At 40.6% G+C, this 27,071-nt stretch overlaps 2 protein-coding genes across 4 annotated transcripts in view; one reads left to right on the top strand and one right to left on the bottom strand.

Annotated features, from left to right (window-relative positions):
* The window catches only part of plxnb1a (plexin b1a), a 90,045-nt gene extending 84,728 nt beyond the window's left edge, over positions 1–5,317 (bottom strand). For 2 of the 3 annotated variants that reach the window (XM_074642990.1, XM_074642992.1), the window contains exon 1: positions 4,990–5,317. The gene's annotated coding sequence lies outside the window, so the exon portion shown is untranslated. The remainder of the gene's footprint in view (positions 1–4,989) is intronic. The other variant, XM_074642991.1, reaches the window with a different exon arrangement.
* A 5,181-nt stretch (positions 5,318–10,498) lies between these two features.
* Positions 10,499–23,141, top strand: LOC141772218 (mitogen-activated protein kinase 14A). Its single transcript, XM_074642989.1, has 12 exons — positions 10,499–10,759; positions 12,557–12,686; positions 15,022–15,080; positions 15,358–15,469; positions 17,058–17,087; positions 18,966–19,013; positions 19,262–19,376; positions 19,505–19,576; positions 20,226–20,305; positions 20,520–20,598; positions 21,886–22,059; positions 22,196–23,141. Exons 1-12 carry the CDS (start codon positions 10,626–10,628, stop codon positions 22,255–22,257), a joined length of 1,095 nt encoding a protein of 364 aa, XP_074499090.1. The 5' UTR covers positions 10,499–10,625; the 3' UTR covers positions 22,258–23,141.
* The last annotated feature ends 3,930 nt before the right edge of the window (positions 23,142–27,071 follow it).

Raw genomic sequence — 27,071 nt, 5'->3', positions numbered from 1 at the left:
TGCACCATGAGGGACCACCAGCTGTTGCAGTGACCGATATGGGGAACGCCCAAAATACTTCTATCATCAAAATCTGGCATGCACATTCTCTCTCTCGTACATTTACACACCTAAGATCAACATGGCTCTTTAGTCTCTGCACTCCATGATTTCTTTCAAGATGCCTTCCTGCTGGTTGTAGGGGGTTAAGCTAATAATTACAATGAAATCATACCGGACTCATCCGACAAGTCACCGACATAGTCATTCATTGACAAGACAAGAGCTCATCGGAAACTCAGCAGGTCATCGTATCCCATCATTCTGACAATGCACCAGCCAGCTGACGACATGCCTGTACGACAAAAGTGCCAAAAATACATCTAGCATCCTACTGCAGTATGTGACACCTGAGATGAAGAGATGAGAAAGCTGAGGAGGGGTTCACTTGTGTCAGATTTTTCAAAAAGCATTTAACACTCTTCTCCCATTATCCCAACGTTCCCACTCGTTTCCCATTCTCACGCTGTTGAAAGGCAAACTACTTAACCTGCAGCGTGCCCGACACTTGACACCTATGAATCATAACAACCCGTCCTTGTGCGCATACGTGCCCAGCAGTCTTACTTTTATGATTCGTAGACAGGGCTGGGAAATAGTCGTTTCAACTGCAGAGCGTCGCTTTTCAATGACCAGCTGCAGCTGAAGTGGCCTTCGACCCATTCACCCTCTGTGTGTGTGTGTGTGTGTGTGTGTGTGTGTGTGTGTGTGTGTGTCTGAGAGGTTTGAGGTCCGGATAGTAAACCTAACCACTTCCTGCATGCCACCTAATGAGAATAATCACCCCCACAGTTTGATTTTCAAAAGCGCTGCATGCAGAAATGGCAACAGTCCTGCAATATTTGTGTTGGATTTTGAGGCAGACAATCTCTGGTTACATGGAGCCCCGAAACCGACTGATGTAGTAAAAAACAAGTCAGATATAGTAATGACATAAACAGATAATACTGTTAGTTAAATGATTATATGGAGAGTGTAAAAAAAAATAAAGCTTTATACTTTTCCTTTAACCTTCAATCATTTGGTAAAATAAATCAAAATGTATTTTTAAAATGAATTCAAATTGAATTCATTCATCATAGTCTTTCATCAGCTCATTTTATTTTCCTAACCACATTATTACATTTTCTGAATGCTTGTGATAATGAGATGAGTGTGCCGATGTATGTCCAGAGCAGTGATTGGTCCGAGAGGTGTGTGTGTGTGTGAGTGTGTCTCAGAACCTCCGGTGCTGAGAAATGAAGCCAACGCGGAAGTGCCAAAAACTGCAGTTCTTTGAATGGCCACTTGAGAATGGCGCCAAAAGCGAGTTAATGCCCATAGACTCCCATGTTAACATGCCCAACGTCACAGCAAAAATAAACATGTTTACAGACTGGTACAAAAAAACGGTTTTGGTCTCTATAACTAATTTCCCCGTACTGTACGGGGGGTGAGTTTGTATATAACTCACCCGTATAAATTATAATAAGGCTTAAAGTTAGGCATAATTGAGGGTGTGGCGGTTTTGAGTCACAGGTGGGTGCAGTACCAGGTGCGTTACGTGAGCCCGCCTCAGCTCCACCAACAATCCACCTTTTTGCCCATTTTTGGATTAGGCAGGAGTTGGGCTTCGACGTCACTGCCAAGATGGCGAAAGCCAGAGCCACCCAGTTTGAGCTTCACAACAGCTCTTCAGAAAACAATAGGTGACGTCACGGAGACTACGTCCATATTTTACACAGTCTGTCACGGTAGCATCACCGTATAAACTCTTGTAACAGGAGCAAAAGTATTTTAGCCGGCAAGTAATGCTAACAAAGTTAGCTAGCTAACCTTACTTAGAACGTTTTCGTTCAGTTTCTTTGACATTATGAAAAAGGATACAAAAAAAAATATCACACACATATAAAAAAAAATGTCAAGGATAACACGATTAAGTCCAAGATGTATTTTACATTGTGGCCCTTGATAAAGACAAGAGACGAGATAATGTCATGAAGCTAGAAGCTGTGTCTGTAAACTTCCAAGCGCCGTTAGCTAGCTAACTTGGTTGACCTTAGCTTCCCAGCTAAAATACTTTAGCTAACTGATGAGATGTTAATGTTTTGTTCTACTACATTAAATACGTCACTAAATACTTGTGAATTTTGAAGCCTTTATGAGTCTTAAAAAGGCGGTTGCTAACAAGTGGCTAAATGAGAATACTAAACGTCATCGCGCCGACTCGTCCGCCGTTACATTCTCGCGTATACTCGCGCTCATGCGAACGTGGTGTAGTTTGTTTATAGCCTAACGTTAGCTTTTTACTTCTGGCAATTGCATTTACGCTTCAAAAATCATAGAAGCATTGTTAATTTGTGAAGATTATCTTGCTGAACAAAACGTGTAAGTATCATAAACGTATGTTTTCCACAGAGTTTATTTTCTGCAATAATCCAAAACCCAATGGAAAAATCCCATTGGCTTTTTGTCGAGGGAACCCAGGGCAATGCTAACTTCCTGGTTAGCCTACACAAATATGTCATACCTGGAGCACTCTATATGGATGATTAAAAAAGGAAAAAAACTATAAAGCTTTATGTTTGTTCATTTTTTTAATATTCCATTTTAATTGTTTAACCAACAATATTATGTATTTATGTATTCAGTTGTGTTTTTTTAATGACAAATAGGACTGAAGTCTGTGAACAATCAAACTTCTCTACACACCACAGTCTCTGATAATGCCATAACCACGCACACTTTCATTCATCCCCCCACAGTCAAGTGTGGGTAATGTGATATCGTGCTTCTGGAACAGACCCCTCAGAAAGCAGATGGCCAGCCATTCAAAAATGTCTGGATGCTGGGACCCCGAGCAAAACCAGAGAGGAGATTGAGGTTGAAGGCTTGGCTAATGGCTATACAACCACAAGAATCTTTACAAAGATAAGGTTGTATATGAAATTAAATATTTGGCCCTCTTAAAATATGTCCACAGCACATTTTTTTTTGAGAGGCTTTGATTTTGATCGATTTCTAAGCTGCTTCTCTTTTCCAAAATAAAATCCAGCAGCTGTTATAGAAGAGGGGGCACGACCAGCTGCCGATATAAACTCAATCTTCCTATTTTAGCCATTTCAGCAAAATCATGAACACCTCCCACACTAAAGAGCTTTGTGACTTCAGATTCAGCAGTCTGATGAGGTGCAACACATAGACTTGAGGGGGAACCTCTGAAAGCCAAAACCTCACCTAGTCTCTGAACAGCTGAAATCGTAGCACATGCCCGTCTCTGAACGCATACTCCCTCTGTGACAGAAGCATTTCAACTGTTCTCTGCTAGGTCTATGGGTGAGGCTGGCCTGGCTACTAGGGATGCAACTTTTTCAGTCCCGATACCGATAGAGATACGTGGGCTTTGGGTATCGGCTGATACCGAGTGCCGATTCGATACCAGTGATAAATGAACAAGCTGTACGCCTCACTGTGTGGAGGTGACTGGAATCATTCTGTTATGTGTAAGGCAACATCAGACTTAAACATTGCTTTCCCATCCTTGTAAAACAAAACGTGACCAATAAATAGATAGATATGCATTTATATAATTGTTTTTTATTATTAAAGGGACTGTTTGTAAGAATCAGAAATTGGTTGTAACAGCGACACCTGTGGCCGTTAAGTCAACGAAAGTCAGCGTCCTGTTGATCGCCCTCTCCCGTGTGCATGCGCTACCTGAATGTGAGCGAGCATCCGTCAAAACAGTGAGGCGACGCACGTCAGCTAAAACCCCAAACTCCCTCTATATTTCACCTGCTTGGCAGTAATGTTAGCTGACCAGACGAAGGTCTCTCCATGAATCAGTGCTGATCCTAGTGATGGCTTTTCCTGCCTCAGCCTCCAGACCGCGGCCGGAGGGTGAGCTGAGCGAGCGAGAACGAGCGTGCTATGTGAGCGAAGGCAAGCAGGCAGGCAGAGGAGCAGAGTACAGCAGAGACTCCGGCCCTGGAGACCAAAGCTACGGTCTCCCCCGCGTCCTCTGACCGCGGCCAACACTGCTTTGAAAGACCGGCTTCACTACATATAACTTTGTGGTTTTGGTGCTTCTGTGTAGTTTGTGTTGGAGTTTGAGTCTGAACAGCGTAGCCACACGCAAGCGCGCAATGGACACCGACCCGGATTGATTTATACGTGGAAGAAGTTACAAACAGTCCCTTTAAAATGATGCATTTTACACCAGCAACTTGGTAAAAAAAAACTTTAAAATTGAGTTGGCTGGATCGGCCCCATTGTCACCGACATCCGATCCAGCTTATTTGAGTCCGTATCGGCCCGATATCCGATCCAGTATCAGTGCATCGCTATACTGGCTACGATGTTCAACTTCATCATTGTCCATCACCACCACCAATCAATGACAGGAATTCCAGCAAGTAATCACTCATCTAAAAGCAACTGAACTCTTATCAAGTTCAATGAACATTGTCAAAGCATATCCTTTCTGGGGGTTTTTTGTTTTTTTTATAAATGAAGCAATAAACAGCTGTGTTTGTCCAGCAGAATGCTAGCAGGTGAATAAGGCATTTGACATTTGGCTCACACACATTCCTACATCAGCTGACAAAAGAGTGTGAGCATAGTGTGTGTGTGACCTGAAGCCCTGTGCTCACAGTCCAAGCTACTGTGTTATCTATTGTAGTGAGCAGTCTAGTCGGGTGTGTGCTTTGTTTTGGGGTGCAATAAAGCTTCAATAAAAAGCTTTTTCAGATTTTCCGTACCCACCTAAAAGCAGAGCTCACCCTCCATGTCAGACTAATACAATACTTTGATATTAATTGCAACGTGCCTTTTGAATGTAACACCAAGCATCACACTAGCAAGTGTCAAGCTGAGCCAGTCAATATTAGGGTCTTGTCTTTAACAAGCAAAACTGATGCTGTGACCGAAAATCATATTTTTTCCCATTTTAATAAATGCTCTTGAACTCACCTGTGAGGTCAGTGGAGTGTGTGAATCAGCCGTCCATGGTGGTGATTGAAACAGAGCCTCGCATCCGCGCTAACGAGCACAAAGTATCTGATGTGGTCCAGCTTGTTACTTCACGATACTGCTGGTTTTCCCTCAAAAACCCGGAGAAACTCTGAGGAAGTAACCAGCTCTGAGAGGAGAAACAAACTCCGTGTCCACAAAGTGTCTGTAGGAGGCTGTATCTGTGTGTGTTCCCATCAGAAGAACCGGAGGCTGTCTCTCTCTCTCTGTTGTTTGACCGCAGCCAGCTCTCAGCTCAGGACAGACAGACAGGAGAGCAGCGCAGCGCGGACAGCTGAGACAAGATGCACGGAGTCAGACAGGGTGGGACAGGAAATGTCATGGTGTGGTCTTCAAAATAAAGTCCCCAAAACCAGTCGCACCCGAGAAGGAAAAAATGTGTCAATAAAATAAAAAAAGTGTTGTAAATAAGTACATGTAAATATGTAAATAAGTGCTGTCTTTAAAGCAGCATTGGGTAGAAATGGAGCAAATATGATTTAAAAAAGTTGTTTTTTATAAAAAAAAGAGCCCACTATATCCTGACAGTAGTGCATGAGACAGGTGATCTGAAAAAAAATCATGTGCCTCTGTGTCCTCCAGTGCTCCTAACGGCATCTGCAAAAAATTTCACAGACCGGAGGAAAACAACCAGTCAGAGCTGATCTGGAGTCTGCCGTCCAGCTGCCGTCTATGAGAGCCGGCTGTCAATCACTCGCAAACTCCGATAAAACGGTCAAACCAGGCAGCGCTGATCAAATATGAATCAATATTATGTTACTGTAATGCCTATTTCTCGCATAAAATGTTTTCAGAATCATCTTGTAGTGTCTGTTAGCTGTAAAATGAGAAAGTTTGTGACCCAGCAGCCATGTTGAGATCAGTTGAGGAGATACCAAGCACCGCCCATGCTCAATAGGAACGTTCCAAATGACCTGTGATTGGCCAAAGTCACCCATTCACGGGCTAGATTTTCTAAAGCCTGAAAACCAAGCCCCCAAGAAGAGCGCCGGTCGTTAATCCCAATTTCCGTAGTGGCCAAACGGCGGTACTACAACTTCCGTGTCCGCCACGTGATGCCATTGGGCCCAAAAATACTTTTTCCCATCGATACATTGGGAAAGAGACGTCTGTGGTTGTGGTAACGTTGTGAGAACACCGCTGCTGAGCAACAGTATTAACGTTACTGTCGGCGTCTAGAAGCCACAGAGGCTAACAATTTAGCAAGCTAGCAAGTGGGTAACATAATGCAGGAAATGCAAAGGCATAATGACAGAGGAAAAAGATGAGGCAGTTGGAAATATCAACATTTCCTCAGACATATTAAATTACAAACAAAAACACATTCCACTTACAAGGTCGTGAATACCACAAGAGGGGGGGGCGTTCATATGGACACTTCTCGTGAACACGGTAAACACGACCCCATATGAAGGCACCATATTACTGTATTATGGTTTAAATTAGTCCCACCTTTATCGGCTGCAACATTTGCATATTTTCACACTCCCACGTTGATAAGAGTATATTAAATACTTGACAAATTTCCCTTTAAGGTACACTTTGAACAGATAAAGAAATGTGTGATTCATTTGCGATTAATTGTAATTAACTATAGACAATCATGCAATTAATTGCGATTAAATATTTGAATCGATTGACAGCCCTAACATTAATGCATCTGTATTGGAAACCAAAAATGTTATATGATTATTCTGAAATGCCGTTATGCGTAAAAAGAGTACTTTCGGTATAGTTTACGTATATTTTGATGCCAATACTTAAGTATTTTTTTCTTTTTTTTACCTTTCTTTATAACATTTAGAATGCATTTTAATAGCCTATGTCCACACTGTGGTATTGGTACTTTTAGTGAAGCAGAATATCTGGTACTTATCCTGACATTACAATAAAAGACTCAAACAAGTGAAGTAGCCTACAAAAAAAGAGCTCTCTTTTACTTCATTTAGTATCAAAATAAAAGTGTTTCCCCCCCAACACTGAGACAAACAGGAACTGTTTAAGAAACTGTTTAAAGCATTTTCACTCTGTCTCTGTTTTTCTCGGGGGGGGAGGGGGGTGTTCCCTCACTGTACTGTAACGTCTACGACTCAAAAAGCGCTCCACCGTAAGGGTTTTATTTTGAAAATACTACCGAGACATGTTTCTCTGCCTCTGCAGGCTTGACACTCTGCTGGAGCTTTGCGCACAATGCTCAGTGTGACCAGTTCAGACAGTAAAGCCCCAGTTTACCAGCAGCACTCTGGATTAATTATGGAAACATAAACACAATTAAAACTCATTGAAATATAAAACTTGGCTCTGTGGTCCCGTTCACACTGTAAAGTGCGTTTCAACCATACAACACACAGTAAACAATGGACTAAATGCACGCTGACAGATTTACAGTATTTCATGTTTCCCCCTATATGGATGGTGGTGTATAGCCTTTCTGTTTGACCGTACATGTCCAATTCTGATGATCATTTTGCTTTTTTTTATAATCAAACCAAATATTTAATTCCATACAGCACAATATGCTCTCTGATAACTACAGTCTGTTGACATTAATGGTCATTTTGTTATGTTGTTGCAAACAGATGAAGATGTTTTTTTAATTTGAAACTCCAGCTTTGAAATCCTTCGAGATGAAAATGAACAATGACTTCGTTGAGAGCCGAGACTCTCCTCCTTATCTAGCCCACCGGAATGTTGTGTGACTGCCCTCTGCTGGTCTATGGTCGACTCTGTCTCCCTGAAGTTGTGAGTATATCCTACTGTTCAGGCCCCCAGTTCAATTACATGTTTTAGCACTGAGCTACTGTGTATGATGATAGTGAAGATTAAAAGATAGCTAAAAGTTGAGTTGATTAACTAGATCCACATGATTTGAGTCAAGTGATTCACATGTTTTGTTATTTCATTTTGTTCTTTTTGCCATAGTTTTTATTTTATAAATGGTTAAATTTAAAATCAATACATAGGCTTGATAAGACCTGAAACCCTTGAAATAACCTTGTTTATTTTCTTTGAATAAGAGTGCATTTATACATTAACCACCATTGTGGCATGTCTTGATAAACCTTTCAGTGAAAGTGTCATTAAATAAATAGTAAATGATTACAAAAAAAATTACAAAAGTGATCAGTCAGGAATAGACGTGGTTTTAAATATTAATCGCTACTATTACTATTAATCGCTTTACAGACTGTGTAGGCAAAAACGCACTAGAAGCCTGATTCTCCATTACAATAATTCACCACATGTTTACAATCAGGCAGGCAAACTCATTACAATACGCAATAATTAAGATCAGTGTATATTATGATTGCATTGTAGCATAAGAATGTGCCAGAGGAACCAAATTTGGGCTTTTATTTTTTTTTTCCAGGGATCGGGCATTATGGCCCTGGACCCCCTTTAACTGGCTACTGTTCCCCACTGGCTGGCTACTGTTCCCCACTGGCTGGCTACTGTTCCCCACTGGCATGATACTCAACATCCTTCTGGAAAGCCCTGATCAGAGGCTCCAAAAAAATAAAAGCCAGGCTACAGAGAGAACAAGAAAATGAAAGGATCAGAGAGGCAATGGCCAAATTTCTGGCCAAAGAAAAGTGTGAAGAAGCGCCAGGTGTGACAGGCAAAGCTGAACGTACAAAGGTGAGGAGCTATATGCAGACTATAGCAAATAAAACCAGCTGTAGCGGGCTCAGTTTTAAAGCTGGAGTGAAGATACCTGTATCATTTGAAACTGGGTGACCTGGAGTCGGGGTGGATGAGGGGCCCAATTTAGAAAGTCTGTCTCCCTGCCCATAATTCCTAACGGCTGGTCTGACTGAGGTCATGGTTAGAGATGGTCTTCATTATATTCAGAGGTGTTTCCAATATTCTGACTCCCTCATGTTTGTAAATATGGAGGACAAAATATTATAAACACCTCTCAATATAATGAAGTTCAGAAAACACCATCATTAACTAGAATGGCACTCGGAGAGCGCATACCTCCCCCAAGGTGAAGTGGTCGGCTTGTTATTAACACGGTGTGTTTCCCTGTAACGTGTCGGCGGATGCCTCTCTCATTCACCGGCCTTGTTATGTCTGTATAACGTTACACTACGTTGTCTCTCATCCCGTCATCTACCGCTTTTTTCTTTCTCACCGCGGACGGCCAGCAGCTCCCGCACCTCGATGTCTCGCCACACATCCACACACGTATCTCTCTGCTCAGAAGAAGGAAGAAGGCGAGGTCATGCGTCATCAACACGTCATCAGTTACACTACGCATGTGTTATACTCTGTGGTCTTAATGCTCAGGCTGATCGGAATTCTTGAAAAAAATCCTGAATCCGGATCATGATCCGGATAGCCACCAAAATCTTCTTGATTATTCATTGTGCTACACTCTACCCCTCCACAAAATTTCATTCACATCAATCACAAACTTTTGGAGTAATCCTGTTAACAGACAAACAAACAAACAAACAAACCAACGCCAGTGAAAACATAACCTCCTTCCAAAATTGTATTTACACATTCCCAACAATATCAACAAAAAAATTAACATTATAGTTGTTGTTGTTGTTGTTGTTGTTGTTGTTGTTGTTGTTGTTGTTGTTGTATTGAGTTGTTGTATTGAGTTGTTGTATTGAATAGCATTATGTTGTACAGGGGGCTGCACGGTGGGTTGCAAGTTCGAATCCAGATTCTGTGTGTTTGTCTGGAGTTTGCATGTTCTCCCCGTGTTAGCGCGGGTTTTCTCCAGATGCTTTGGCTTTCTCCCACCGTCCAGGTTCATTGTTGACTCTAAATTGCCCCGTAGTTGTGAATGTGAGTATGAATGGTTGTTTGTCTCTATGTGTCAGCCCTGTGATAGGCTGGCAACCTGTCCAGGGTGTACCCCCCACCTTCGTTCAATGTCAGCACCCCGCAAACCCAAATGGGATAAGTGGTTACAGATAATAGATAATGGATGGATGGATTTCTAACAATTTGTACACAAGATGTCAAACAGGGAGTTCAACCTCTCTGAGGTGTAACTGACCCCCAATATAAGTAATGCCACTATAGATAACATGCTGCAGCCTACATCTCTCTGTCTGTGAATGAATCTTTGGCGAACAAAAGAAGAGTTTTAATAAGGTCATGAAGAAAAGGAAACATATATTTTAAATATTGGCCTGTACATGTAGTTTATTTTCTTTCATCCATGATCCAGTTGCAAGTGATAACAATCAGTAGGCTATAACACCCAGAATAACTCTTCTCACTCATCAATATAACAATATGCAGAATTGATGTATATCTACATTGTCAGTGCACTATTTTCTCGTGATTTATTGAAGGGTTAGAGTTTATTTAACTCAGCTCTGATCAGATGTGTCAACATGTTTTTGACAGCAGATGGTGGAGGTAATGACAGCACGCCCATGTGACGCTTCGAGGGGGGGTGCAGGCAGAACGGGGGCGTGTCAGCGCGCTGCTCTTTACCTTCAGTGAGAGGTCTCACCTGTCAGGTTGAAACTCCACAGCTGTACACTATAACAACGTCTTATGACTTAAAAACACGACTGGACAAATCTAAGCAAATAAACCTTGCCATGGAGTCTCCAGCGAAGGATCAGGCTGTCAGACCGGGTTTCCACAGACTGGAGGTCCAGAAGACGACGTGGGACGTCCCGGTGAGATACGCGACGCTCAAGTCGATCGGCTCCGGAGCCTACGGGACCGTTTGGTGAGTTTACCCGGGGAGGGGGCGCACGACTTCGGCTATACTGACGAGCAAATAAGCGCCACAGGGTTTATCCCAGTCTTTTCGTATATTGTGTACAGAAATGTGTAAGGTATCTGGAGGTTTTTAGTCTAATAAAGCCTATCATAGGGTGAGTTAATTGCCGTAAAGTGGTACACTGCCTAAAGTGGGACACCTATATAAGCCCCAGTGGGTGTACAGCAGGTCTGCCTCAAACAAATAAAAGTCAATAAAACTATTGATATTTAATGTCTTTCTAATATGCCTACATGATACAAAACTATTATATTTATTATTATTTATTTATTATTATTTATAGTCTTATTGTTTGTTTGATTTATCATGTCACATCCACACACATAAGGCCAGGTTTTATAACAGCAATAACATTGTAAGTGGTAAAATGACTGAACATGGGATTGCACATTTAGCCTTGACTGTTTCATACATTAAATAAGGTGATTTTTTTCAGTGTCCCACATTTCAGACATGACTGTCCCACATCAGAAAATCAAGATTTGTCTGAGAAAACTTGGCATTAGAGTACTGTTATGTCTACCATTTATTTTATGAGTGTGATATCTGCATTTTTTTCTTTTGGTTTGAAAAGGGTGTGGATTTAATGTACTGGCTTCATATAACAATTTATTCCAGAAATTTGAAATGCAAAAACAAATGTCCCACATTAAGCTAATTCACCCTACGTGATAATCCTGCTGTGTGGGCTGAAGTCATAAAATAGCCTACTGGGTAAAAAAAATATTATAAGGCCTATTAATTGTAGGCTACTTAAAAACGAATCCCATCCTAGGGTACAACTATCCCCTGTAGGAAAATCTAAATATTTGATTTGACATAATATATAGCACTTCAAATTGCAATCACCCACCTCCAACACATTATTTTAGCAGTCAGTAACATTAGCTAACATAAATGTGTGATAATATAGTGATGGTGTTTTGTAAATGGTCAAAGTTACTTGCCTTTGTGTTGTTCACAGTATCAGTGTTTAAGTGCTCGGTGTCACAAGTGATTTTCTACATGTAAGCCTTAGGTCTGCATTCCATTCCCAGACTGTGCAGTCCAAGAGGCCTAGATTACTCTGCAATCTTCTAACAGAAGCACTATTGTCCGCCTGAGGCAAGTCAGCATGTCAACGCAGGTCCTCCGATACGACAAGAATCTCCTCACCCAACATAGAGAAACCCAGCCTACAGGAATCCAAGATATCTCAGACACAGTTTCTATCTAATGCTAAGCCACAGACAGACAAGATCGTATTACTGATATTATCATGTTTGGCTATAGTAGGCTTCCAGAGGGGACATCAACCCTGAATAGTTCACTAATTTAAAAGTTTTTCTACATTATTACAGTGGATCTGAAATGATTAGTCAATCGATGGATTAGTCGGAAAAAAATAGATTGCACACAGATTGATAATTGATTGAATCATTTGTCATTTAGCAAGAACAAAGAGCCAACTGTTCCAACAGTTTATGTGATTCTCAATTGAATATCTTTGGGTTTTGGACTGTTGGTCGGACAAAATGAGCTTTCTGAATACATCACCTTGGGCTCTGGGAGGTTGTAATGGGCATTTTGCACTATTTTCTGACATATTATAGCTGAAACGATTCATCAATTAATCACAGTTGATCAAAAAAATATACTAATAATCGTTATTTTGGTGCCGTAGATTAGGAGCCATTTCATGAGCGCACTGATCCTCCCACTGTGTGTGTCATGCCCTTTACACTGTGTCTGATTCCCACATAGTTCTGCCATTGACCAGAAGACCAAGGAGAAGGTGGCCATCAAGAAGCTGTATCGTCCTTTCCAGTCCCTCATCCACGCCAAACGGGCCTACAGGGAACTCAGGCTGCTCCGCCACATACAGCATGAAAATGTAAGAACTTGACTAAAAAAAGTGGGCATGGATGGAATTTGGAGTGAGCGGTTTCTTTTTTTAGTCAGAGAGGGGACACAATAAAATGAGAAACTTAATTGATTGATATGACATAATCCAGTACAGTACAATAGCATTCCAAAGGTACTTTTTTGGTGAGACTCCCTGTCATACAATGAGTTGTTATCTCAGTGTATTTTGAGATGAGATGATTTTTAGGATAAGCAAGCTTTGCTGGCCATTCAACAAAAGCCCATAATATCATCAATGTTCCCTGACAAGCTTGGAGTGTTGTGTATTGTTGGAACCCTCATGATTCTGTATTTACGCTTGAAAACCTTTGAGGAACTATACGAACACTTACTGTACATAACCTCCTTTACTCGGCAGATCTTTGGAAGGCATCAAATTCATTGAGGTTTTGATTTTATTAATATAGTGTTTCGTTTGTTAAATGGAGACGTGTCAACACAAGACTTCTTTCTGATCAGGGCGCCCTGGTAGCTCACCTGGTAGTGCAGGTGCCCCATGTACCAAGGCTGAGTCCTTACTGCAGCGGCCCGGTTTGAATCCGACCTGCGGCCCTTTGCTGCATGTCATTCCATCTCTCCCCCCCTTTAATTGCTATCACTGTCTCTATCTCCATTAAAGGCATAAAAGCCTTTAAAAAAAATACATCTGATCCAAGTATCTTGTGTTGTCAGTTTCAGTTTTTGTATTTAGAATAAATAGAGTAGCTAACTTTTTAGCTTGAGCCCATAGACTGTATAAGAAGTGGACGTAGTCGACTACAAGTTCGGCATTTTGGCTGTCACCATCTTGGTTTTTGGCTGTCGCCATCTTGTTTTTTTGCAACCAGAAGTAACACAAGAGGCTAGCTAAGAAGCTAAGTACAACCAAACGCTAAATAAGACATTTTTAGGCAACCAAAATGTTACAATTAACTTTCATGAACTGAAAACACACTGTGAAAGGGTTAAAGTTGTAAGACGAAAACACGGACAACTCCCAGACAATAGACAGGCGACGTCCCTCTCCTTCCGGTGGACCCCATGGGACCTTATTTCGGAAAAAAATGTACGTCAGTCAACGGCGAGAGACAAATCATTTTTTTATCCCGTTTGAATTATGCCAGGAATTATACATATGTCTGCCAATTTAAAACATAATTTTGCAAGCCACAGTTTGTCGTAGGTTTGTCGTAGTATCTTTTAGTTTTGTGTGAATCCGCTCAGTGAACTACATCTCTCGTCTCGCACAACATACGTCGCCAACACTAGCTAGCTAGCGCTAGCTAACTTAGCTATGTTCCACGCACAAATGAAACGTTATCTTACCTGATGCGTTTCATCCAGCGACTCCTGGTGATTTTATCTGGGATGTACTCACACCAGCAAAATCTGTTGCCGGTGTGAGTACATCCCAGTACGAAACACACAGGCATCGTAGCTTCAGAGAGAGAGACGTCACCTAAGCGACTTTTGGGTGTGTAGTCCTTCTAATTACGTATTTTCACAGTCTTGTACTTCGACAGTTCCACAATAAACTGCGACTTCCTTGACTTGCAAAATTATCTTTTAAATTGACAAATATCATATGTGTGATTCATGGTGCATTTCAAACAGGATCAAAAAGTTACTTCTACTATCGTTCATATTTTTTCCCGAAATAATGTCCCATGGTGGTCCACCTGAAGGGGCAAGACTTCGCCTCTCCTTGCCATGGTAGCGACATGTCAATCACAAGGTAGCCACATCCCGAAGCGTACCCTGCTTTATCGTCTATTTTAGTCAAAATGGGACCATAATTTACTAAATGAACATCATGCTGTATTGAAGAAGACTTGAAACTAGCGATTGAGACCATGAACTCATGTTTACAATGTTTACTGAGGTAATAAATCAAGTGAGAAGTAGGGTCATTTTCTCATAGACTTCTATCTGACTTGTTTTTGCAACCAGAGGAGTCGCGCCCTGATGGCCATTAGAAAGAATGCAAGTTTAAGGCACTTCAGCATGAGCCCGAACTTCTTAAACAGAAAATCCAAGGACAGTGATATCAGTTCTGGATGCAACGATTGCTTTAGAAGCAATCTCTGGGAAATGCAGTACAGAAATATAACAATGACTGTGATACATTAGAAAAATAGAGTTGCCGGAGCCACAGAAACCTCGACACTGTAAACATGACATTTATACAGGGTGTCACTGTGTTGTGCAGTGTTACTAACTAACTCTGCACTGCCTGTTGACAAATGTGTGCAAGCATTTCACATAGATTTGTGTATTAACAGACATATTGTATGTTAATGCCTTCCCCATGTTTTTCCTTGAAGGTGATCTGCCTCCTTGACGTCTTCACACCTGACTCCACACCGGAAAAATTCCAAACCTTGTGAGTTGGGATTCAGGAAGCACATTCTTCTGCTCGTTGTCGCAGCTTGTCGAGACCCTGTGTGCATGTATGTGCATGTGCGAAAAGTTCAAGCAAGGATGTGTGAGGGAGCAAGCTCATTCATGTTTGTTTTGGTTAGTTTGTGCGTTTGCATTTCCTCACCATAGCAATGAGCTCTTGTCATCTACAGCATTTAGGCCCACTTTATGTAACTTACCTATTTGTTGATTTTGTCTTTCTATACGTTCCTCCTCTGTCACTCTTCTTCTCTCTCTAGTTATATGGTAATGCCATTAGTAGCCAAGGATCTGGGCCACATTATGAAAAAGCGGAGATTAACTGATCGCATCATCACATACCTGTTCTACCAGCTTCTAAGAGGACTCAAGGTAAGAGTATATTCATTTATTTACCTGATCGTTACTGTAAACACTAAGATACATTTTAAAACCACTGTATACTATAGACAATAAAATTAGAAAAGGCTAAATTTTTGGAAGAAAATGTAAGTTTGCTCGCAGCAGAAAACTTGATTCTGAAATATCTGACGTAGTTGTTTTAAATGGCAACTTCACAAATGTGCATCACAAAGTGACGAATCTTGCCTTTTACAACACTTTTACTTGCGTTAAATGTGTTGCAAAACTCACTTGTAGCTGTGGACCCCCGGACCCCACCACTGCTTTGGTTTTGAAATCCTTTCTACTTTTGAGGTCTCAAGGGCGGCAAGTATGAACAAGAGGCTTTTTATTGGGTGCTATATTCTGCACATTTTTTAAATTCCTATATTTTCATATTTATTAGAGGCTACCAATTGTGTTGGCAAGAGACTTATCTGCCAGACACAGTTTCAATAATGTTACTCCAAAACAGCCCACAGGAAAACAAAGCCAGATAACCACAGGTTCCAATTTTATAATGGACATTTGTGTTGTGAAACTTAATGTGTAAAATATCGCACTGTCAACGTGGAAATAAAAGCTTATTGTCTACGAGAAGGTACAGCGATCCCCGTAAGCGCGTCTACGAGACTGGCCTCTTGAGCGAGCTCCAGCCAGCAACAGTGGGTTCTGTGAGGGTGACTAGCCGGGTGGCTGGCTGACATGCAGGCACGAGCTCGCTGTCGCGCCACTTTGTGGAGCTTCTCAACTCCGAAAACGTCAATCGATTTTCGTAAAACTGTCAATATTTGATATCTACACAGTTAATTTCTCGCGCCACAAATATTCTTAGGAGTGAATTTAATGATGAAACAACAACGTAAATTTTTCCTTCATTCTTCCGCTAAACGGAGCTTCGGAGCTGCCGTGGCTGAGTTAGCATCAAAGCTAGGCTACCTACTGTTAGCGTTAGAGAAGCTAGCAGCCAATCAGAGGCCGGGTATAGGGGCAGGTCTTCCCGCAAGGCATAGCCTACGCCTGCTCTCTCACTTCCACAGCTACAAGTGAGTCCTTTAAATACACAGATGTCTTACTGGCATGTTAAGTATAATGTTGTCAGTTTACTGACTGACTGCTTAACCCTTCCTTATGCCTTTCCACTCAACGCTGGTCAATGGGTAACCAAGAGTGCTCAATGGAAACGAAAGAGAGGGCACGTTTTGAACCGGAAAAACTCGTAAATGTCCCTTTGACTTTGAATTAAGCTTCGAACTTTTTCGATCCCGAGATGTTTTTCCCCTTCTTATCTGTGTATGTGTGCCTTTCTGTGCTGTGAGAGCAGTCTGTATTTGCCCTGAGGACTGGAAAATACACAAAACATAGCATTCACAATCGGCTGCGGGTGGAGACTTTGTGATGTGTGATGTGTTATGTGTTTTTGTTTTTTTAAATCCACAAGTCTACGCCATGCCATTTAGAGAGCCATATGCCACACGCGTGTGGGTCTGCATGCTCTGCTACACTTTGTGTCTGTGCAGTTTGTCCACGTGTGCTGTTTTAACCTGTGTGCTTAAATCTATGTTCTCCTTCTTTACAGTATATTCATTCAGCAGGGATCATTCATCGGGTTGGTGCTAGAACCTTTTTTTTTAATACACCACCACTCATAATTAATGTGTGTTTACTGTGAATTGTACACTTAAAGGAATAGTTCGACATTCACCATTGTGCTTATTCGCTTTCTTGCCGAGAGTTAAAGGCACAATGAGTAGGATTTTTCCTAAAAACAATATAGACTGATACAAAAATAATCCCTCTCAATCATCACTTATGACCCACTAAAAGTGTTTGGACCCTGCCCTCTGCCTGAATTTTCTCTTCGCAGCGATGTTCTCACAACTTAACCATTTGAATGCCAAGCATACTGTGTACACAACTTCCAATGTTATAAATACAAGCTCACGAGTTTCATTTGAAGGCATCATAGCTCTATGAAAACTAAAAAGTTAGCGATCAGGTGCCAGATCGTAAGCACACATTCAAGAGGAAGTTACGAAAATATGAATGCGAAACGCCAAGCGGACTAAGCTCGTTTAAAAAATGAGAGTGAATCACCATAGAGAGGCGAAGTCCTGCCCCTTCTGGTGGACCACCATGGGACCTTATTTTAGAAAAAATATTAACGGTAGTATATTTTTTTTATCCCGTTTGAATTGCGCCATGAATCACACACATAAGATGTTTGTCAATTTAAAAGATAATTTTGCAAGTCTAGAAAGTCGCAGTTTGTTGTAAAACTGTTGAAGTTTCAGATTGTTAAAATACGTAATCAGAAAGACGACACACCCAAAAGTCGCGTAAGTCACTTCTCTCTCTCTCTGAAGCTACGATGCCTGTGTGTTTCATACTGGAATGTACTCACACCAGCAACGGGTGTCGCTCGTTCTTTCTCTTCCCGGCTGATAAAAACACCAGGAGTCGCTGGATAAAACACACCAGTTAAGATAATGTTTCATTTGTGCGTAGAACATAGCTACTGTAAGTTAGCTAGCTAGCTGGTGTTGGTGACGTATATTGTCCGAGACGAGAGATGTAGTTCACTGAGCGGTTTCACACAAAATTAAATGATACTACGACAAACTGTGACTTTCTTGACTTGCAAAATTATGTTTTAAATTGACAAACATCATATGTGTGATTCATGGCGCAATTCAAACGGGATCAGAAAAATATTTCTCTCTTGCTGTTGACTACTGTACATCTTCTTTCTCAAGTAAGGTCCCATGGGGTCAACCGGAAGAGCCGGGACTTTGGCTCTCAATAACCCTCGTTGAGTCTGGGTGGAGGAGCAAACTTTGAATATGTGTGTTACGCAACCGACAAATCCCACTCATTGTGCCTTTAAGCTGAATAAACAGTATATAACCAGTTAGTTTAGCTTAGCATATAACAATGAACAAAGGAGTTTGATGAAGGTTTAATATGAATTAAAAGTCTCTGTGCGTTCAGTGTACAAGCTGGTCCGGGACGTGTTGGCTAGGAGTGCTGGAGGTGGTGGGAAATGTGTCTCCCAGTAACTCAAAACCGGTCTCATATACAGTATGTTGTGTGTTCTTAGTTGGGCTTATTAGCCTACATTCAGGAGTCACCTGGGTTTTGTACAGAGTTGTAAACTCTATACTGTGAGGACAGGACTTCTGGAGTTTTAATAAGTGAGTGTTAGCGGTGCTGGTAGGAGGATTTTGTTACCTTTTGACAGTTTGACAGTACTCGGTTAGCAGTTTCCCCTTGTTTTCAATCTGGATGCCGAGCTGAGCTAACCGGCTGCTGACTAGTAGCTTCATATTTAACGCACAATAGTGGTATCAGTCTTTTCCTCTAACTCTCTGCAAGAAAGCAAACAAGCTCATTTCCCAAAACTATTGAATTAACTATTTTAAAAGTATTTACTACAAGTCAAAGTAGTCTTTGTGCTATTAAGAAACCTCTTGTGATTGGATTTTAGGACCTGAAGCCTGGTAACCTTGCTGTGAATGAGAACTGTGAATTAAAGGTAAGTTAAAACAAAAACAAAAAAGACTCAAAACAAAACATTTTGCAAAATCAGATTGTTCAGGTCAAACGATGATGAGTTTTGGCTTTAAATCAGAAACCATTTAGACATCTAACTCTTTTATCCATGACTTGCAAAAAAATCGACGCAGGTACAGCAAATGTAACACAAATTGGAAAATCAATTACTCGTCATGGACATCATTTCAGCTTCGGCTTCATGATGAAACTAACTGTATCTGTTCTCAGATCCTGGATTTTGGCCTGGCAAGACAGACAGAGAGTGAAATGACTGGTTACGTTGTGACGCGCTGGTACAGAGCACCAGAGGTCATATTCAACTGGATGCACTACAGTCAAACAGGTAATAATATTACCGTCCTTTAATACAAGGAGTCATTTGATGTGTGTGTGTTAAAAATATGACAGAATATTGCAGTATGCTACGGCAAAGTATTACATTTTTTATTATTAAAATTCTCTCACTCACAGTGGATGTCTGGTCAGCCGCCTGCATCATGGCTGAGATGATTACTGGCCAGGTGCTTTTCCCAGGACATGACAGTATCCTCACACATTCAGCTCACGGTGTTTGTAATAAAGCCGTGTATGCTTAGTATCCAGAAACTCATACTTCCCGCCTGCATATTTAATGTTTAAAATGTTGAAAAGAGGTGCAGCATTGTAAGGTTTATGGAGTATGGTTTGGTTTATGATCAGCTTCCTCGTCACGAGAAGTACTACTCGAGCCGTGTTTCTATTCAGATAAAGGATTTTATGCTCACTTGTGCTAAATGGCATATTGAAACGCCTTTTTTCCGAAAAACATTCGGACATAGCAAACATTTACCTCACATGACTGAATATTTTCTACTTTCGACGTCTTCTCGGATATTTCCGTAACTCGCGAATGCTCGTCTTTGTCTCCGGACAGCATGGAACATAGCTAAATACTAGCTGACATGAAAGAATAATTAAAATGGGCCCAATTGTAACAAATTCCTAAAGACCTCTCTCCATTTTTCTATCGTACATGGGCCAAGGCGATTTTTGTTTTGTCTCTGGTTTGCAACCTCTATTTCCTCTACTCTGTTTACTAGCGGATTACAGCCATGCGTAACCTATAGCAACAAACCTACGCCGTAGCCTAGTTTATTTGCTCCAAACCACTGTATGTTGTACATTATGAGGCTTCCTAAACCAGCCTGTTCAGGTATTGATCAGCTGAAGAAGATCCTCCGTCTGACAGGAACACCGGACTCCTCCCTGGTCCAGAAGATGCAGAGTAAAGATGTAAGTTTATGTATTTACATGCCTTGTTATACTGTAGCTAACATCAGCACTTTGCAGCTTTCATATTTGGTATTTAAACCAACTCATAAAGGCAGTGTGTATTTCCAAACACACGTTTTTATTTCGCCTTTCCTCACTGTTTGTGTCATGTTCTTTCCTGTATTGTAAGCTCATGGTTTGGAATGAAATGTAACCACCCTTAACTGTTTTCCAGGCGCAATCGTATGTGCAGGGTCTTCCCCCGCAAAAGAAGAAAAACTTCAAAGACGTGTTTGCGTCCATGGATAAAAATGGTGAGCTGAACGGCTTCTGCTTGTTGACTTCAAACTGAAATTCATTGCATTTTCTCATTGAAACATATCACTTTTTTTTTTGTATTTACCAAATACCTCTTTGCAACACACTTTTTTTTTTACCATCATGTCCCAAATAGCCTTGTATATGAAAGGTGTACTCACCACCATTGTTCACTTTGCTATAGATTTATAACAAATAGGGTGAGTTGCCCTAAAGTGGGACACTGCTGTAATGTGGGACACCTATGCTCCAGTGGGTGTAAGTCTTCCTCAAACAAATAAAAAGGCAATAACATTTTTGGTTAATACAAGCTGTGGTGCCAAGTGATCAAAATCACATGACATATCAAATGTCCAATCCTAGATTAGAGTGGAGCAATCATCAAACTGGAAGTACCCTGTGTGAAGACCACCCAAAGGTCAATGACATAGTGTTTAGACAAACTTAATGTTTAGGGTATAATTTTCTTATAAATAAAAAAATCCTGCTAGTTTTTATCAGGATACGTTTATGATGTGTTCATCAAAAAATATGATAATATGGTGTAAATATACTCTATATTTGTTATTTCAATCAAATTTGTCCCACTTGAGGAAAAATGATTTTTTTTCTTTGAAAGTGGGACAGGATGATTTGCTTAATGTGGGACAGCATGAATTGTGCAATAACAATGATTATTTATGGTTGTTTTAGTCTTCTAATGCATTATTTAAGATATTTAAGGTGAAGGGCAAATTATATTCCATAATTGGGGTTGGCTGCATCTCTGTTAAAGTTGAGTTGAGTTATGAGGTTGTTTTTTTTCTTTCTAATTTCTGCAGGTTGTTGATTTTATGCCTACGCATTACAGGTTATTCAAGAATTATCCATAAAGCAGTGTTTGATAAGCAATGGTTTAATGCAGGTTCAGGTTCAATGTGTTGCCAAATAGGCCCGAATAGGCCTGTTACAGTTGTATGTGTTCCCTGTATAGTGAATGGAAACATTTTAATGGTTTGACATTTTAACTTTGCTTCTACCTGGGGGGCTTGATTCACAAACTGATGCAAGGTGCCCACCTGCCCATCAGGATCTAGTCTAAATGCAATTGCAAAGCAATTTGGGAGCAGGGGATCGAACCACCGATCTTCCAATTAGTGGACAACATGCTCTATCTCTGAGCCACAGACGCACAAATAGAAAATTTCAAGGCCAAGTAACAGTTGAAAAAAATAAAATTAAAAAAATGTCAATGTCGGCTGGGAGATTGAATTGAAAAGTGTTTTGTATCTTGATGCTTCCAGCTGTAGACCTTCTGGAGGGGATGTTAATGCTGGACCCAGAGACACGGCTGACAGCTAAGCAGGGACTGTCGCACCCTTTGCTGGCAGAATTTCATGACCCGGAGTGCGAGCCAGACTCTGATCCTTATGACGACTCTTTCGAGAGCCTGGAGCTCGCCGTTGGGGAGTGGAAGAGTAAGTTTTACAATGCACACAATGCCCAGTATATTGAAAAAAATAATCAATACTTGGTGCGAAAGTGCCAGAGTTAACTCTGTGCCATATTCTCCTCAAATAAATCATACTGCTTTCCTTTTTTAAATCCAATCAGGTCTTATCCACATGGAGATCATGACCTTCGACCCTGACAACCCCAGTAAGACAGCCATGTAGGATGCTGTGATGTGCTGGCGCCTCCCAATGTTTGGTTATAATACATATACAGACTGTAAAGGTCAACAACACTGTCAAGCTCAGACAGACAAATATACAACAGCATAAAAATTATTTAGGTGCATCTGATATGCATTGCAATTCAAATGCATTTTATAGGGAAGCTTTACTTGGTATGGTGGCCTGTACAGGACTATAGAAAGCTAAGACAAATAAGACAGCAGTAGCAGTAGTTGGCATGCACGTCAAACTTTATTTAAAATAAATTGACAAAATAATCTTACCTCAAGGTCCATTTACTAACTTTTTTTCTACTGCATCTCATGGTTTTCATGAGGACAGCATCTCACCATTCTTTCCGTGAAATGTTAGATGTCCGATCCATCCAGTGATGAAGACCACAAGATGCGGTTTGAAGGAAAAAAGTAATGTGGACCTCGAGTTAAGATTATTTTATAAAACTTCTATTTCCAAGGTAAAGGATAACTTGCAACTTCGACAAAATATTTATTTTATTGACTACTGCAAAGTAGATGGTAAAACAAATGTGTGAAAACACGAGTTGGGAAATTACAAGACAATTTCCATACATGTGGCTGAGATAGACAAGCTTTTTCTTGACTTTACAAGTACAGTATATAGTAGAAAGATAACCCTGGTTTATAATAAAAAATATCTTTAGTTACAATTTATTTCACAAGGACAGTTATTGTGCATGTCTCATTTTATATGTTTTTGTGTAACGTATTCATAATATGTAAAGGCTGTATGGTGCAATTTCACTTTAGGACTTATTTGGATAGATGTGGAATTTTATTTTTCATCATTATTTTTACTGTTTGAACACACTCGATTGTTTTCAAATAAAACGTTGTATAAAATGACATGTTTTTTAACTGAAAAGAATTCAATAATTGAAAGATGGATACTCAAAAAAATAGAACAGGCACAACGTGTCATAGAATAATCAATCACTAGAGGGCAGCATTATATCATAGCAAAGATTCTTTGACGAGTACGAAGATGGGTTGATGGTGCTCTTAATAGGAAAACTGTAAAACCAATAGTATGTTCATTAGTATTTTAAACAGTGGTACAATGATGATGTACAGAATAAAATAATAAAAATAGCCTACTATAGAATCCAAAGATTATTCAGAAATGAGCCTAAGTTTTGCCTAAGTGTGCAGCATTTTTCTTCAGAGATATTCGATTGGATAGTATTTCTTGTTGGTGGCTTTTCAGCGAATCAGGTTTGAGCGACAAAGCACACATTTCCTATTCTGTGGGGAACCTCAGGAAGCAGTTGCTGGTGGATGTGAAGCAGAGCTGGACATCACATTTCCGTCACTTGGCTTTTAGTGTACCTATGCACCCTGGTGCTTTACTTCTCCCCTTCTTTTCAGTCATAATCATTCAGTGGGAGAGACTGGAATTGGAGCAGCTTCATTTGTTCCTTCTTTCTCATGCCAGCACCTCCTCAAATGAAACTGTATACCTTCAAGGTCTGGGTATCATTGGATAATCTGTAATTCATTTGTAAATCAAAAACGGAAATACAATTGTTTTTTCGTTTCAAACCAAAAACGAAAAAAATAGCCGTTTTTCCATTTTTGGTTTCTGAATAAAAAAAACGAAAAATGATTCCTTTAATCATCATTCATTTTTGACTGAGGAACAAACCAACCATTTTTTTAGTTTTTGGTTTAAAACAAAAAAACAATGCTATTTCCATTTTTCGATTACAAATGAATTACGATTATCCAATGATACCTAGACCCTTCAAGTCATACATCACTGAAGGCCTGTGCTAAAGTGGACAGAGTCTGGAGCGAAAAAGGTCGTCCCAGTTCAACAATTGCTGGTAACTGTGAGGAGAGAGAAATTTTATGATGGATTCATTATCAGGGACCCCCACGCTCCTAAAGATGTGTATAAATATTTTTTTTTCCCAAAAAACAAAAATTAGGGGCTAACTAGCTCCACTCTGCGAGAACAGCACCGTTTCTTTATTTACACGTCTTCTGACTAACTGATGAACAGTTGTCCGAGGTGCATTTTAATTCTATTGGCACGCCACAGGGCAGTGTTCTGTCAACACTGTATATTTTATACACGGACAGTTGCCACAGCAGATTCCCTGGATACCATATTCTAAAAGTTACAGATGACACCGCCTTGGCCAGCCTGTTGGAGGAGCATTTCTTCAAACATGGCTCAGTCTGAAAGGAGTTCATTAACTGGTGTGAAGCATCACATCTGAATCTGAACACATCCAAGACCAAAGAACTGATCTTTGATTTCAGATGTGATCCCCTAAACAAGTATGAGATTATATGGGTGTAGCAGTCTGATCCGTACACCTGTACCTGACCGGACTGACAGAGAAGGCAGGCAAGGTCTGCCTGGATACATCTCATCAACTTTCAGTGGAAATCCAGACACTCCCTTCTAGTTGCAGATACAGATATCATTAGATCAAAACCAACCGAGATAAAAAAGTCATTCATTCCCATGGCAATATCCAATTCAACAATCTAAATCTCTAAAAAGCTAACGTTACGCTATAAACGAACAACACCACTGTAGTGGCATTCCGTTTGGATCCCAAAAATAAGCCACAAACAAGCTGTAGGCACAGTAACTTCAGTCTGACACGAATGACAGGAGATGTAATCCAGTTTAAAACGTTTACTGAAAAAAGTTAGATATTACATAGTGTCACACGGTAGAAAAACTGTGCTCCCGTGCCTAATGCAGCTCTCTGCCTCCTGACTCTAATGCACACTCACTCTCTCACTATATTAAAGGGAGCAAAATCATCAAAATTCAATATACATGCATTTGTCTTTTTACCTTTTTAAACATTACCTAAGTCAGCAACATGACTAGAAATTATGAATTTAACATTTTTTGCAATTTAACTTATATTCAAACATTGTGGCTCTTACAACCACAGTCCCATGAATGCGAGTATACACAACAAGACTGTAAAGACGGACGAGTCGGCATGATGACGTTTAGTAGTCTCATTTAGCCACTTGTTAGCAACCGCCTTTTTTAAGACACATAAAGGCTTCAAAATTCACAAGTGGCATATTTACTGACGTAATTTATATCGTAGAACAAAACGTTAAAATCTCCTCAGCTTGTGTTAAACACAGACCTTATTTCAGGCATCTAACTAAAAACCCATTTAAAGAACCCATTGACTTCCAGACGAGGGAACCGAAAGTACTAAAATTCTAACTAATTTGGGGGTTTTACGACTCATTCCTGTGGCACTCTATAACCCAACTTAAAGGGGAAATACTTTAATGTTCAAAAAACACTTTATTTTTCTCATACTGTCTGTCTGAATATACCCGTATTCATCCTCTGTCTGAAACGCTCCGTTTTAACGCCTGTCTCTTTAAGCCCCCCTCCCGAAAAAGCCCAGTCTGCTCTGATAGGTCAGCATTTTCCTGTCTTCCGCATCTGCGCTGTCGATATCTTCACAGCGTCACCCGCTGCCGGGGACTCTGTGGGTGTGTCAACTACACACTGTATCGCTGTGACATCACAACCTTACGGAAGTCCTGATGGCTCATTTAAAGGCACAGTTTCTGAATATGGGCTGTGTGCATTTCTCAGTGGATTGAGCATTTTGATTCTTTGACTATATTTATGTAGCACCTAGATATGCTTTATAATCAAAAAGACATGGACAGCTCACTTATACTGTATCTCACAATAGGGGACCTTTAAAAAGCTGTGGTAGGGCGACGTGCAACACAGGGTCAGGAGCATGTAATGTTGACTCGTAGACGTGCAATACATTAGGATGTGCAAAATGCCTCTTATTTATTGATAGAAGATCAAAGTTTTCTAAAGTCTAAAGTCTGCATATAAAGCAACCTGTTACATTAATCTCTGCATCATTACAATAATGTATTATGTATTTTTTTTACAATTTATATAAACCTAAACAAAGAAGATAAATATATAAAAGTATGTAGGGTTGTCAAAGTTAACACGTTAATGCAAATTCGTTTTAACGCCACTAATTTCTTTAATGCATTATCGCAATCGATCGTTCGGAGGTTGTAGTGGGCTCAGTTTTAAAGCTAGAGTGATACTGGTATCATATAAAACTAGAAAACCTAAAGAATCCAACATGTCATACTAGCTTGTTGCGAAGGAGACTAAGTAACGCTTGAAACTTACACTAAATTTTGGTTAAGAATACTAGCATGGCCATTTTCAAAGGGGTCCCTTGACCTCTGACCTCAAGATATGTGAATGAAAATGGGTTCTACGGGTACCCACGAGTCTCCCCTTTACAGACATGCCCACTTTATGGCCCTGTCCGCACATGGTATTAACTTGCGTCCTCAGTGATCGGATCACAAATGAACAGCTTTAAGTACGTCTGTTCACACCTGGCATTAGAGTGCGTCTCCACATGCGTCTTGAGTTGCCACTTGTGTTACGATCTCACTTCCCCGCTCTATATGCAAATAAACACATAGTAAACACACGGCTAATACAGCAGACGTTGTGACGTAATTTTACATGAATGTCTGTAGTAATATCCTACATATTCGTTAATTCTGGTACATTGTATTAACATCAAAATAAATGCTTATTGTACCGACGGTCCCCGCGTACCTCCGCGGCGCCGGTGCTGGCACCGCTGCTTTTGCCAGACAACAGCGGGGTACAGCACTCCAGAGAGGACAGAGAACAGGCGGTCGGATGTCAGCTCCGCGCAAAGAACAGTAGAGCACAGAGGCCGTTTCCTGGCTGACAAGCGCCCGTGTCTGCCTGTTTGA

This window comes from Sebastes fasciatus, chromosome 8, assembly GCF_043250625.1.
Source record: "Sebastes fasciatus isolate fSebFas1 chromosome 8, fSebFas1.pri, whole genome shotgun sequence".
Lineage (NCBI taxonomy): Eukaryota > Metazoa > Chordata > Actinopteri > Perciformes > Sebastidae > Sebastes > Sebastes fasciatus.
The sequence above is the reverse complement of the archived record's forward strand: the minus strand, read 5'-3'. Positions and strand labels throughout refer to the sequence as shown.

Bases quoted from the DNA above. Each gene is read 5' to 3' on its own strand.
- LOC141772218 (XM_074642989.1), top strand. From the start codon at position 10,626: ATGGAGTCTCCAGCGAAGGATCAGGCTGTCAGACCGGGTTTCCACAGA. The intron at 19,377-19,504 runs GTAATAATATTA...TCTCACTCACAG, and splicing joins GATGCACTACAGTCAAACAG to TGGATGTCTGGTCAGCCGCC. The intron at 20,306-20,519 runs GTAAGTTTATGT...ACTGTTTTCCAG, and splicing joins AGAAGATGCAGAGTAAAGAT to GCGCAATCGTATGTGCAGGG.